At 47.4% G+C, this 14552-nt stretch overlaps 1 protein-coding gene across 3 annotated transcripts in view; it reads left to right on the top strand.

Moving 5' to 3' along the window:
- The window catches only part of LOC137522665 (coiled-coil domain-containing protein 50-like), a 156452-nt gene that overhangs the window by 50400 nt on the left and 91500 nt on the right, over positions 1-14552 (top strand). For all 3 annotated transcript variants that reach the window (XM_068242736.1, XM_068242734.1, XM_068242735.1), the window contains exons 3-4: positions 4208-4270; positions 5083-5212. In XM_068242736.1, coding sequence (XP_068098837.1) covers positions 4208-4270; positions 5083-5212 — 193 coding nt within the window. The remainder of the gene's footprint in view (positions 1-4207; positions 4271-5082; positions 5213-14552) is intronic.

The raw sequence follows: 14552 nt of genomic DNA, 5'->3' as shown, positions 1-14552 counted from the left end.
CTATGTAAAATATGTAGTTAATTTGTTCACTGCACTAGAGCTGTTATCCGATCTTGTCTTGTATTAACTGTTGTATTGTTTATTTTGTATTGTATGCTGTTGTACAGTGCCACGGAAGATGCTGTTGCTATATAAATCAATAATAATAATATACACAATGTCAGATCATGCACCGGGGTAGTAGTCCCACTAATTCAAGTTTACCTTATTCTGTGGGCTAAATGTATAATCGGGTTGTATACACAAGGAGGGATGGCCCTGCCAAAGGCTTACAATCTAAAGGGGGGGTGACAGGATAGGAGGGCATTGTAATATGAGGTTCTAGGCAGAACGAGCCAGGGCATTGGTGAGGTGATGTAGGCCTTCATGAACAAGTGAGTTCTGAGAGATTGTTTGAAGATGCTAAAGGAGGGGACAACCCTAATGGGCAGTGGGAGAGAGTTCCTTAGGAGAATGGGAAAACAAACGTGTGAGTAAAAGACCCCAGTAACTTTTACAGGGGGTGCGAACAGATCGATTTAATCAAATTGGTCAGGTCCCACATGGAGGTTGGTGCTGCTCTTTGGTTCAACTCAGTGACTATGGAACGATCTGTAGGAGGACACAAATGGAGAGCGCACTCAGGGACTGGTGTGTAAAGGGAGGCTGGTGCATGAATATTCTCACCTGATCTGATGGCTGGCAGTCCAGTATAGGAGAAGCCAGCAAAGGACGCATGTGTCCCACTAGTCGGGGACCAGGCTTGTTGTGGCAAGTTGTCTGTCTCCTCAGGGTGGTAATAGACAGCTGTCCATTCTGCATATAGCAACCCGCTACAGGGCGCTATCGCTGCGATAGGCAGGCGCACCGGCAAGCGGGTGAGCAGTGTGCTCAGAATAGTATGCTGTAAAGAGCAGCATGGTCCACCAAACAGTCTTCCTACTGTGCGTGGCTGCATTATGCAGCTCACAGGTAGTTAGGCTGGGGGAGGACGGAAGAGGAATACAATAGTTATGCAAATAAAAATTTGTGCAGTAAGCTCAAATAAACCGCGTCCAACGTATATGGATAACAATATACTTTACTGAGCTATAACAGGCTTAAAAAGGGATGTACAACATCTCAAGAGCTCATGCTCCTTTCCTCAGGCAAAGCAGTGTCTGATACAGTGAACAAACAATATAAAGGGGTCATTAGCAGATGATTGGTGGTTCTGGATTTGAAACAACCAATCCTAGGTAAGTATGTAAATAAATATGCAAATGAAAATCATTAGAATAGAGGCATTTCTAGGAAAGTCCTGTAGTCTTGCATGGGAATGAGAGCTGCATGAGGTGGTTAGGAGGAGGTTGTTGGAGCAGAAGCGTGGGCACCCAGGTATAGATCTGCTAACCAGGTCAGATATGTAAGTATAGTCAGGACTTGTGTATAGAATTGTGGGCCAGGCATAGGATCTTGAAGCGTATCATGAGCCAGTGAAGGAATTTGCATAAGAGCGTCATGGAGACTGTGCTGTGGGAGGAGATGATGAGTCTGGCTGCTGCATTTATGATGGATTGATGTCCTTGCTTATAGTACACCATATGCATTGCTTAAATCCATATAGTGGGAACGAGTATTGTGCAGTACAAAGAAGTATGTGTGAGTCCTTAGCTTAGCCCCACATTAAGACTTATTAAAGGGATGGTCTTGCTTGTTGAATGTGGTGGAAGTGATACCCTGCAGTTATTTTTTGTTTTAAATCACCAATAGGATATTTTAAATACATATTGCCCAACACTTATCATTTGTGATCGTTGAACGTGCATGCTACTTGTTTCTTTGCCGAGCAGTCTTTCTTTTCATTGGCATCTGCCATAATGGTTCACTATTGACATTGCCAATGATCTAGACTTTATGGGGCCATCTGTACTTGTACCACATATTAAGATGACATGATCATGGACTATGATTTCAGGTGATCGAGTGTATACATGTAGTGTAACAGGTTCCTCATTGTCTGACAGATGCTCCCAACCCTACTAGTCACTGGGTGTAAAGTACTGCAGAACAATATTTTCTTCCAGTCACAAAGTCACAGTCCCATTCACTGTAATGCAGAGTAAATAAGACTATCGGTGAAAGGACAGTTATGGTAGAACTTTAATTTTGTGGCACTAGGGGACCTGTCCTGGGAGTGTCTGGAGGAGATGATTTTGTCCGTCTCCTGTATGGTGTATGTTTTTCTAAAATGATTTTTATTGCCTCTGGAATTTTAAAAGAACTGGATACTCTGCAGTGTTCACCAACCCTGTCCTCAAGGCCCAGGTCCACACATAGCGCTGATCAGAAATGCAGTCACGAGGCCCATGGTGACTCTGGACGAGCTGCAGAGATCTACAGCTCAGGTGGGAGACTCTGTCCATAGGACAACTATTAGTCATGCACTGCACAAAGTTGGCCTTTATGGAAGAGTGGCAAGAAGAAAGCCATTGTTAACAGAAAAGCATAGGAAGTCCGTTTACAGTTTGCCACAAGCCATGTGGGGACACAGCAAACATGTGGAAGAAGGTGCTCTGGTCAGATGAGACCAAAATTGAGCGTTTTGGCCAAAATGCAAAACGCTATGTGTGACGGAAAATGAACACTGCACATCTCTCTGAACACACCATCCCCACTGTCAAATATGGTGGTGGCAGCATCATGCTCTGGGGGTGCTTCTCTTCAGCAGGGACAGGGAAGCTGGTCAGAGTTGATAGGAAGATGGATGGAGCCATATACAGGGCAATCTTGGAAGAAAACCTCTTGGAGTCTGCAAAAGACTTGAGACTGGGTCGGAGGTTCACCTTCCAGCAGGACAACGACCCTAATCATAAAGCCAGGGCAACAATGTAATGGTTTAAAGAGACTCTGAAGCCTCACAAAATGTCCCCTTTTTACTTATAAATCCTCTTGTGAAATATGGTACTAGCTGAAACGCCGCTATCCCGCGGCTAAACAAGTCCTCTTTGTCCGTCAAATCCCTGGGGCAAAATCCAGGGATCGCTTCCTATAAGAGGCAGGGCTTTCGGCTGTAACCCTGCCTCTAGGCGCTTCCTTCACTGAGAGAGGGCGGAGAGGAAGCAGAGATCCGCGCGCAGATTGACGCGCTTGAGGCAGGGTTACAGCCGAAAGCCCTGCCTCCTGGGCAGCAAAGTCCACGACCAAGAAAGTCGTGGATTTTTGCCCCTGGGATTTGGGGGACAAAGAGGACTCGTTTAGCCGCGGGATAGCGGCGTTTCAGCTAGTACCATATTGCACAAGAGGATTTGTAAGTAAAAAGGGAGATTTTGTGAGGCTTCAGAGTCTCTTTAAAAAAAAACAACCTATCCATGTGTTAGAATGGATCAGTCAAAGTCCAAAATCTAAATCCAATCGAGAATGTGTGGCTAGATCTAAAAGCTGCTGTTCACAAACTCTGTGCATCTAATCTGACTGAGCTGGAGCTGTTTTGCAAAGAAGAATGGGCAAGGATTTCAGTCTCTAGATGTGCAAAGCTGGTAGAGACATACCCTAAAAGACTGGCAGCTGTAATTGCAGCAAAAGGTGGTTCTACAAAGTATTGACTCAGGGGGCTGAATAATTACGCACACCACACTTTGCAGTTATTTAAAAAAATGTTTGGAATCATGTATGATTTTCGTTCCACTTCTCACGTGTACACCACTTTGTATTGGTCTTTCACGTGGAATTGGAATAAAATTGATGTGTTTGTGGCAGTAATATGACAAAATGTGGAAAACTTCAAAAGGACCGAATACTTTTGCAAAACACCGTATCACTGCTCTGCTGCGCTACTCTGCAATGTGGGGAGAGGGTGTTGGGGGGGGGGGGGGGTTGTAGGTGAGTATTTTATAAGTCACATGGGGGGTTGAATCTCAGGGGGATCCTGTGGGTTGTTGCGGAACCGTTGCTCAAACTGACAGTTTCAACCAGAAACACTGTCATCTGTGTGCTTCCTCTGGATGAGAAGGCAGTTTACTGCCTGTCTACAATGATGCACATTTGAGCCACATAAAATGGCAAGGAGTGCTGCATTCAGCCCTTCATCGTTGAGTCTGACACCTGTGCACTAGAATGATGAATGCTAACTTTCTTGGGAGGTTTTTTGTTTGTTTTTTTTGTCCTATATAACCTTCAGACAGTGTTTGGTGTGTTGTAGTATTTATGTTCTGTACCCACTCCATGACTGTTATTTCTGTGTCTGCAGTTTGTCGAGACTTTGCAGTTCTGGAAGATGGGGCCTTGGCACACTGCTTGCAGGAACAAGAAAGTAAGTTCAGCAAGAATGTGTTTTTCTCATTTTCTTTCCAACAAAATCAAAGACAAATATTTTCAATATTAATCTTTTGATTTTATGAACCCAGTGTTTGTAGATCTGGAAAACTCCCTCGGACCTATTTAGATAGATATAAAATACAGATAATTGAATAGGGGAATATTTTCTAATAAGAGGTACATATTGACCAGTCCTGAATCGTGTTTTTAACAAATGTATGTATACTGGTAACTGCTAAGGAGGGAAGTCACAAAAAAAGAAACAAAAACCCTGTAAGGTCATAGTTCCTTAGCTGTCCTGTTGTGTGAAACTTACAAGCAGTAAAAAATGCCCTCTTATCGGGGTGATTGGACACTAGCCATTGCCTAGATTAATCTAGTGGTGGTGTTGACGCATAGTTATCATCTCTGGGTAAGGCCAGGCAAGTTTAAAAGCTGTATTGGAATTCTCGGCCTTGCAAAGAAATGGTAATGATCTGTAGAGTTTAAATGGAAATCCCCTTTCTGTTGCATCACTTTCATACCCCTTGAAAGACTAGTGCTACGAGATTCCTAGGTTGACTGCTCCCTTTTCAGATATAGCAGAGCTTATACAGGTCCCGTCTGTCCCCATAATCCTAATGCTGTACTATACAGTATGTACCATACAACAAAAAATGCCATCTACAAATCCAGGGGGGAGCTTGGAACTGCAGATGAGGAATGGGTCACACACAAACAAATGTGGGATTGCTATCCATTCCAGTTTCTATCTTTAGAATTGTGTCTTTGTGAACAGCATCTCATTGTACCCAATCTCTTCCTAAGTTGAGCAGCATTACGCATCCAATGTCAGGAAGAATAAGCTAGTGCAAAAGGACATTCGTATAGCCAAGAGACTTCAAGATGAAGAGGATCAGCAGAGCAAAGTCTTCAGCTTGGAACAGCAAAAGCAAATGTAAGTGTTTATGCTGATACACCAAAACTGGCAATTGGTGCTTTTTAGCTGTAGTGACGTCTGTAGAACTGTATGTCAGGAAAGGTGCATCCATTTATACCTCTGGGTTGGTTAGGTGCCAGCTAAGTGCAATGCTTAGAGTACCAGTAAAGTGCAAAGACCAATAATCAGCTTTGCAATGGTGCTCTTGTTTGAGCACTTCTTTCACTCCTCCATGCCATTTGGCTTTCCCTATAGAATCCCCTTCTACTTCCTAACATGAACTTGGTGATACCATAGTTGAGCAATGCAATGAACTGCATATTGCTGTGACTATGCCATATCTGCATGCATCTAACTGAACTTGCGATCTATTCCCTTGCTTTATGTTTAACCACTTGATGACCCACCCTTTACCCCCCCTTAAGGACCAGCGTGGTTTTTAGTGATCTGTGCTGGGTGGGCTCTGCAGCCCCCAGCACAGATCAGGGTGCAGGCAGAGAGATCAGATTGCCCCCCTTTTTTCCCCCCTATGGGGATGATGTGCAGGGGGGGTCTGATCTCTTCTGCCTGCGTGTGGTTGGCGGGGGGGGGGGGCACCTCAAAGCCCCCCTCCGCGGCGAAATTCCCCCCTCCCTCTCCTACCTGTTCCCCCCCCCGGTGATCGAGGCTGCACAGGACGCTATCCGTCCTGTGCAGCCAGTGACAGGACGTCCCCTGTCACATGGCGCCGATCCCCGGCCGCTGATTGGCCGGGGATCGCCGATCTGCCTTACGGCGCTGCTGCGCAGCAGCGCCGTACAAATGTAAACAAAGCGGATTATTTCCGCTTGTGTTTACATTTAGCCTGCGAGCCGCCATCGGCGGCCCGCAGGCTATTCACGGAGCCCCCCGCCGTGATTTGACAGGAAGCAGCCGCTCGCGCGAGCGGCTGCTTCCTGATTAATCATCCTGCAGTTGGCGACGCAGTACTGCGTCGCTGGTCCTGCAGCTGCCACTTTGCCGACGCACGGTATAAGCGTGCGGTCGGCAAGTGGTTAAGGGGGTTAATGACCTATTACTGTTGCTGGTTACATTTTCACCTTGTACCTGTATCTTTAATTTACTCCTTGCATGCGCTGCATAACCAGAAGAATTCAACCTTGCATAAGAGGACATTTAGTTTGTTGTAGTGACATACAAGGTAGGCTTGGCTCCAGCTCGGCAATATGGTCCTTCTTCTGTAGTGCTGAGATGCAGCCACTTCCCTGAGTATGTAGAAATTGATTTGGAGGAGTAAAAAGGCATACATGTAATTAACCACTTGAGGACCACAGTCTTTTCACCCCTTAAAGGGAACCAGAGACGCCAAGAATTGGAAAAAGAAAAAAGATTGTATACATACCTGGGGCTTCTTCCAGCCCCATAAGCCTGGATTGCTCCTATGCCGCCATCCTCCGCTTCCTGTATCGGCAGTACCGGGTCCCGTCACTTCCGGCGGACGCGGCCAATTGTCCGCATGCACAGGGGCTCCCTCCATACTCTTACGCATGCGGCTGCGCAGTATGGAGCCGCACGCGTAAGGGTATGGAGGGCGCCCCTGTGATGCGGACAATTGGCCACGTGCTGACGCCGACTGGCCGAAACTACGGGACCCGGTACCGGCACATACAGGCAGCGGAGGACGGCGGCGTGGGAGCGATCCGTGCGTATGGGGCTGGAGGAAGCCCCAGGTATGTATAAAGCCTTTCCTTCATTTCTTCTGTGGTTCTCTTTAAGGACCAGAGCCTTTTTCTCCATTCAGACCACTGCAGCTTTCACGGTTTATTGCTCGGTCATACAGCCTACTATCTAAATGAATTTTACCTCCTTTTCTTGTCACTAATACAGCTTTCTTTTGGTGCTATTTGATTGCTGCTGCGAGTTTTCGTTTTTACTATATTCCTCAAAAAAGACATGAATTTTGTCAAAAAAATGATTTATTTTTTTTACTTTCTGTGCTGACATTTTTCAAATAAAGTAAAATTTCTGTATACATTTTTGTCCAAATTTATTGTGCTACATGTCTTTGATAGAAAAAAAACATTGTGTATATTTATTGGTTTGGGTAAAAGTTATAGCGTTTACAAACTGGTGCCAAAAGTGAATTTTCCCATTTTGAAGCATCTCTGACTTTTCTGAGCACCTGTCATGTTTCTTGAGGTGCTAAAATTCCAGGATAGTATAAATACCCCCCAAATGACCCCATTTTGGAGAGAAGACATCCCAAAGTATTCACTAAGATGCATGGTGAGTTCATAGAAGATTTTATTTTTTGTCACAAGTTAGCAGAAAATGACACTTTGTGACAAAAAAAAAAAAGTTTCCATTTCTGCTAACTTGCGACAAAAAAAAAAAATGAAATCTGCCACGGACTCACCATGCCCCTCTCTGAATACCTTGAAGTGTCTACTTTCCAAAATGGGGTCATTTGTGGGGTGTGTTTTGTTTACTGTCCTGGCATTTTGGGGGGTGCCTTAGCGCAGTTAGGCTTCAAAAAGTGCCACACATGTGGTACTGCCGTGCTCAGAAGAAGTAGTATAATGTGTTCTGTGGTGTATTTTTACATATACCCATGCTGGGTGGGAGAAATATCTCTGTAAATGACAAATTTTTTATTTTTATTTTTTTACACACAATTGTCCATTTACAGAGAGATTTCTCCCACCCAGCATGGGTATGTGTAAAAATACACCCCAAAACACATTATACTACTTCTCCTGAGTACGGCAATACCACGTGTGACACTTTTTTGCAGCCTAGGTGCGTTAAGGGGCCCAACGTCCTATTCACAGGTCATTTTGAGGCATTTGTTTTCTAGACTACTCCTCACGGTTTAGGGCCCCTAAAATGCCAGGGCAGTGTAGGAACCCCACAAGTGACCCCATTTTAGAAAGAAGACACCCCAAGGTATTCTGTTAGATGTATGGTGAGTTCATAGAAGATTTTATTTTTTGTCACAAGTTAGTGAAAAATGACACTAAAAAAACCAATAAAAATCAATTTCCGCTAACTTTTGACAAAAAATAAAATCTTCTATGAACTCGTCATACACCTAACAGAATACCTTGGGGTGTCTATTTTTTCTAAAATGGGGTCACTTGTGTAGTATCTTCTATACTGCCCTGGCATTTTACGGGCCCAAAACCGTGAGTGGTCTGGAAACCAAATGTCTCAAAATGACTGTTCAGGGGTATAAGCATCTGCAAATTTTGATGACAGGTGGTCTATGAGTGGTCGAATTTTGTGGAACTGGTCATAAGCAGGGTGGCCTCTTAGATGACAGGTTGTATTGGGCCTGATCTGATGGATAGGAGTGCTAGGGGGGTGACAGGAGGTGATTGATGGGTGTCTCAGGGGGTGGTTAGAGGGGAAAATAGATGCAATCAATGCACTGGGGAGGTGATCGGAAGGGGGTCTGAGGGGGATCTAAGGGTTTGGCCGAGTGATCAGGGGCCCACACGGGGCAAATTAGGGCCTGATCTGATGGGTAGCTGTGCTAGGGAGGGACAGGTGGTGACAGGAGGTGATTGATGGGTGTCTCAAGGTGTGATTAGAGGGGGGAATAGATGCAAGCAATGCACTGGCGAGGTGATCAGGGCTGGGGTCTGAGGGTGTTCTGAGGGTGTGGGCGGGTGATTGGGTGCCCTAGGGGCAGATAGGGGTCTAATCTGATGGGTAGCAGTGACAGGGGGTGATTGATGGGTGATCAGTGGGTGATTAGATGGCAGAACAGATGTAAACAATGCACTTTGGAGGTGATCTAAGGGTAGGTCTGCGGGCGATCTGATGGTGTGGGAGGGTGATCAGACCCCTGGCAGGTTAGGGTCTGATCTGATAAGTGGCAGTGACAGGTGGTGATTGACAGGTGATTACAGGGGAGGATAGATGTATACAGTACGAAGGGGGGGGGGGGGTCTGGGGAGGATCTGAGAGTGTGGGGAGTGATCAGGAGCCCCCAGGGGGAAGTTTAGGGACCAATCTAAAAAATAGTGTTGACAGATAGTGCCAAGGAGTGATTGATGGGTGATTAGGGGGGTGATTGGGTGCAAACAGGGGTCTGAGGGGTGGGCAGGGGGGGGGGGGGTCTGAGGGGTGCTGTGGGCGATCAGAGGAAGGGGGGGGAATCAGTGTGCTTGGGTGCTTACCTGAGGGGCTGCAGCCTGCCCTGGTGGTCACTCGATGACTGGGTCCACCAGGGCAGGAGGCAGCGTGTATAATACGCTTTGTATACATTACAAAGCGTATTATACACTTTGTTTGCGGCGATCTGGACGCTAGTAACCCGCCGGCGCTTCTGAACGGCCGACGGGTTACTGCGCAAGGGGGGCCTGCCACGCGCGTGATGCGATCGGCGCATAACCACGCCCGCCACCGCCGATGGGCGTATTGCGGTCGTTTGGGCCCAGCCCTTGCCGCCGCCGCCCATTGGCTGTGGGCAGTCGGCAAGTGGTTAAGGTGATGAGAAATTTGGGTGAAGGGTGAAGCCGGAAAACTTCTCACCCTGCTCATGCAAAAGTCCCAGCAATGTTAATTACTATGCCCCCTCCAAGCCATCGTGGACTCTGGAGACAAACCTAGTTTGGCTTCTAGCTATTAACCACTTCCCGACCGCCGTATGTACAATTGGCGGCCGGGAAGTGCACCCCGCAAGGACCGCCGTATGGACAATTGGCGGCGGTCCTTGTAGGGGCATGGGCGCTGGCGCCGCTCACCCGCCGCAACATCCCGCCGGCCATACGGAAGCGCCGGCGGGATGTTAACCCGACGATCGCCGCATACAAAGTGTATAATACACTTTGTAATGTTTACAAAGTGTATTATACAGGCTGCCTCCTGCCCTGGTGGTCCCAATGTCCGAGGGACCACCAGGGCAGGCTGCAGCCACCCTAGTCTGCACCAAGCACACTGATTTCCCCCCCCCCCCTGCCCCAGATCGCCCACAGCACCCATCAGACCCCCCCCCTGCCCACCCCCCAGACCCCTGTTTGCACCCTATCACCCCCCTAATCACCCATCAATCACTCCCTGTCACTATCTGTCAACGCTATTTTTTTTTTTATCCCCCCCTGCCCCCCGCTCCCTCCTGATCACCCCCCCACCCCTCAGATTCTCCCCAGACCCCCCCCCCCCCATGTACTGTATGCATCTATCCCCCCTGATCACCTGTCCATCACCTGTCCATCACCTGTCCATCACCTGTCCATCGGCTAACAGGGGAAGGGTATGGGGAAATTGTTCAGGGACGTAAGTAAATGGAGTAAGCATCACCTTTGCCAAATGTAGGCGGTGGTCCTGAACCTTATTTGTAAAAGCAAATCGGATTAACAGAGGGCTCCTTAGGACTCAACGGTATATGCAAAATTAGAAAACTTTATTGACTTATAGATAATCAGTATTGCAAGGCTACCTAAATGAATGCATACAGAGCTAAAAAAGCAACAGCGCTGTTGTCAGATAAAAACCAAACCAACATCCACACCATACTGGCACGCTTCACACCAAACACATCCAGATATTTACGGGGTACCCCATGAGTGGCAATATATGGCACTGACAGAAGTCCGCCTGCGGGGAAAACGGAATGAGAAAACAGCCTAGATATTGACACACACTAGTGCATGTGCAAAATGTCCAATGTCCTCCAAATAGACGTGCATATGTCTCATTTGACTGGGCTGGCACATAAACGACACAAGTTCACTGCGTGTGTGTACTCATACTCACGACCTCCGAATGTCCGTCGCAAGCTGGATGAGAATGATAATCCGCCTGGCTATTTTGAATCAGCCGCGCAGGCAGGCTGCACCAATTGTAATCCACAAAGAGGGGCCCCTCTGGATGCGATCCGGTCCGGCGTGTGGACAAACTTCAACCGCTGGGAAACCGATAAAGCGCATCAGAAACGCAGTGAGCGTTCACCTCCACGTGACTAGTTAGCCGTCACAGTCCGTCCGCGGGTAGAGAAACTCTCCACCGGTCTAGAGTCGAGCAGCCAAGCTGCCCGGGAGGACGCCACGCCACACGCGCCAAGCCGGATTCTCCAGCGTGCCACCGCCTGGTGGGTCCGCGGTCAGAAGGCTGGATGAAGGCGACCATCACCTGTCCATCACCTGTCCATCACCTGTCAATCACCCGTCAATCACCCCCTGTCACTGCCACCCATCAATCAGCCCCTAACCTGCCCCTTGCGGGCAATCTGATCACCCCCCCACACCAATAGATCGCCCGCAGATCCGACATCAGATCACCTCCAAAATCCATTGTTTACATCTATTCTCTCCTCTAAACACCCACTAATTACCCATCAATCACCCATCAATCACCCCCTATCCCCACCTGTCACTTTTACCTATCAGATCAGACCCTAATCTGCCCCTTGCGAGCACCCAATCACCCGCCCACACGCTCAGATTGCCCTCTGACCCCCCCTTATCAATTCACCAGTGCATTAATTACATCTGTTCTTCCCTGTAATAACCCACTGATCACCTGTCAATCACCTGCCAATCACCTATCACCCATCAATCACCCCCTGTCACCCCCTGTCACTGCCACCCATCAATCAGCCCCTAACCTGCCCCTTGCGGGCAATCTGATCACCCACCCACACCATTAGATCGCCCGCAAACCCGCCGTCAGATTACCTCCCAAATGTATTGTTTACATCTGTTATCTTCTCTAAACACCCACTAATTACCCATCAATCACCCCCTATCACCAACCGTCACTGTTACCTATCAGATCAGACCCTAATCTGCCCCTTGCGGGCACCCAATCACCCGCCCACACGCTCAGATTGCCCTCAGACCCCCCCCCCCCTTATAAATTCGCCAGTGCATTAATTACATCTGGCCTTCCCTGTAATAACCCACTGATCACCTGTCAATCACCTGCCAATCACCTATCACCCATCAATCACCCCCTGTCACTGCCACCCAACAATCAGCCCCTAACCTGCCCCTTGCGGGCAAACTGATCACCCACCCACACCAATAGATCGCCCGCAGATCCGACATCAGATCACCACCCAAGCGCAGTGTTTCCATCTATTCTCTCCTCTAAACACCCACTAATTACCCATCAATCACCCCCTATCACCACCTGTCACTGTTACCCATCAGATCAGACCCTAATCTGCCCCTTGCGGGCACCCAATCGCCCGCCTACACGCTCAGATTGCCCTCAGACCCCCCCTTATCAATTCGCCAGTGCAATATTTACATCTGTTCTCCCCTGTAATAACCCACTGATTACCTGTCAATCACCCATCAATCACACCCTGTCACTGCCACCCATCAATCACCCCCTGTCACTGCCACCCATCAATAAGCCCCTAACCTGCCCCTTGCGGGCAATCTGATCACCCACCCACACCAATAGATCGCCCGCAGATCCGACGTCCGATCACCTCCCAAGTGCAGTGTTTACATCTGTTCTCTACCCTAAACACCCACTAATTACCCATCAATCACCCCCTGTCACTGCTACCTATCAGATTAGACCCCTATCTGCCCCTAGGGCACTCAATCACCCGCCCACACCCTCAGAATGCCCTCAGACCCCAGCCCTGATCACCTCGCCAGTGCATTGCTTGCATCTATTCCCCCCTCTAATCACACCTTGAGACACCCATCAATCACCTCCTGTCACCCCCTAGCACACCTACCCATCAGATCAGGCCCCAATTTGCCCCGTGTGGGCTCCTGATCACTCGGCCAAACCCTCAGACCCCCTTCCGATCACCTCCCCAGTGCATTTATTGCATCTATTTTACCCTCTAACCACCCCCTGAGACACCCATCAATCACCTCCTGTCACCCCCCTAGCACTCCTATCCATCAGATCAGGCCCAATACAACCTGTCATCTAAAAGGCCACCCTGCTTATGACCGGTTCCACAAAATTCGCCCCCTCATAGACCACCTGTCATCAAAATTTGCAGATGCTTATACCCCTGAACAGTCATTTTGAGACATTTGGTTTCCAGACTACTCACGGTTTTGGGCCTGTAAAATGCCGGGGCGGTATAGGAACCCCACAAGTGACCCCATTTTAGAAAAAAAGACACCCCAAGGTATTCTGTTAGGTGTATGACGAGTTCATAGAAGATTTTATTTTTTGTCAAAAGTTAGCGGAAATTGATTTTTATTGGTTTTTTTTCACAAAGTGTCATTTTTCACTAACTTGTGACAAAAAATAAAATCTTCTATGAACTCGCCATACACCTAACGGAATACCTTGGGGTGTCTTCTTTCTAAAATGGGGTCACTTGTGGGGTTCCTATACTGCCCTTGCATTTTAGGGGCCCTAAACCGCGAGGAGTAGTCTAGAAAACAAATGCCTCAAAATGACCTATGAATAGGACGTTGGGCCCCTTAGCGCACCTAGGCTGCAAAAAAGTGTCACACATGTGGTACCGCCGTACTCAGGAAAAGTAGTATAATGTGTTTTGGGGTGTATTTTTACACATACCCATGCTGGGTGGGAGAAATTTCTATGTAAATGGACAATTGTGTGTAAAAAAATCAAACAATTGTCATTTACAGAGATATTTCTCCCACTTAGCATGGGTATGTGTAAAAATACACCCCAAAACGCATTATACTACTTCTCCTGAGTACGGCGGGTACCACATGTGTGGCACTTTTTTTTACACCCTAAGTACGCTAAGGGGCCCAAAGTCCAATGAGTACCTTTAGTATTTCGCAGGTCATTTTGCGACATTTGGTTTCAAGACTACTCCTCACGGTTTAGGGCCCCTAAAATGCCAGGGCAGTATAGGAACCCCACAAATGAACCCATTCTAGAAAGAAGACACCCAAAGGTATTCCGTACGGAGTATGGTGAGTTCATAGAAGATTTTATTTTTTGTCACAAGTTAGCGGAAAATGACACTTTGTGAAAAAAAACAATTAAAATCAATTTCCGCTAACTTGTGACAAAAAAATAAAAACTTCTATGAACTCACCATACTCCTAACGGAATACCTTGGGGTGTCTTCTTTCTAAAATGGGGTCATTAGTGGGGTTCCTATACTGCCCTGGCATTTTAGGGGCCCTAAACCGTGAGGAGTAGTCTTGAAACAAAAATGACCTGTGAAATCCTAAAGGTACTCATTGGACTTTGGGCCCCTTAGTGCAGTTAGGGTGCAAAAAAGTGCCACACATGTGGTATCGCCGTACTCGGGAGAAGTAGTATAATGTGTTTTGGGGTGTATTTTTACACATACCCATGCTGGGTGGGAGAAATACTTCTGTAAATGACAATCTTTTGATTTTTTTACACACAATTGTCCATTTACAGAGGTATTTCTCCCCCCCAGCATGGGTATGTGTAAAAA

The sequence above is a fragment of the Hyperolius riggenbachi genome, chromosome 6 (genome assembly GCF_040937935.1).
Source record: "Hyperolius riggenbachi isolate aHypRig1 chromosome 6, aHypRig1.pri, whole genome shotgun sequence".
NCBI classification, from domain to species: domain Eukaryota; kingdom Metazoa; phylum Chordata; class Amphibia; order Anura; family Hyperoliidae; genus Hyperolius; species Hyperolius riggenbachi.
This window is presented reverse-complemented; position numbering and strand designations above follow the sequence as displayed.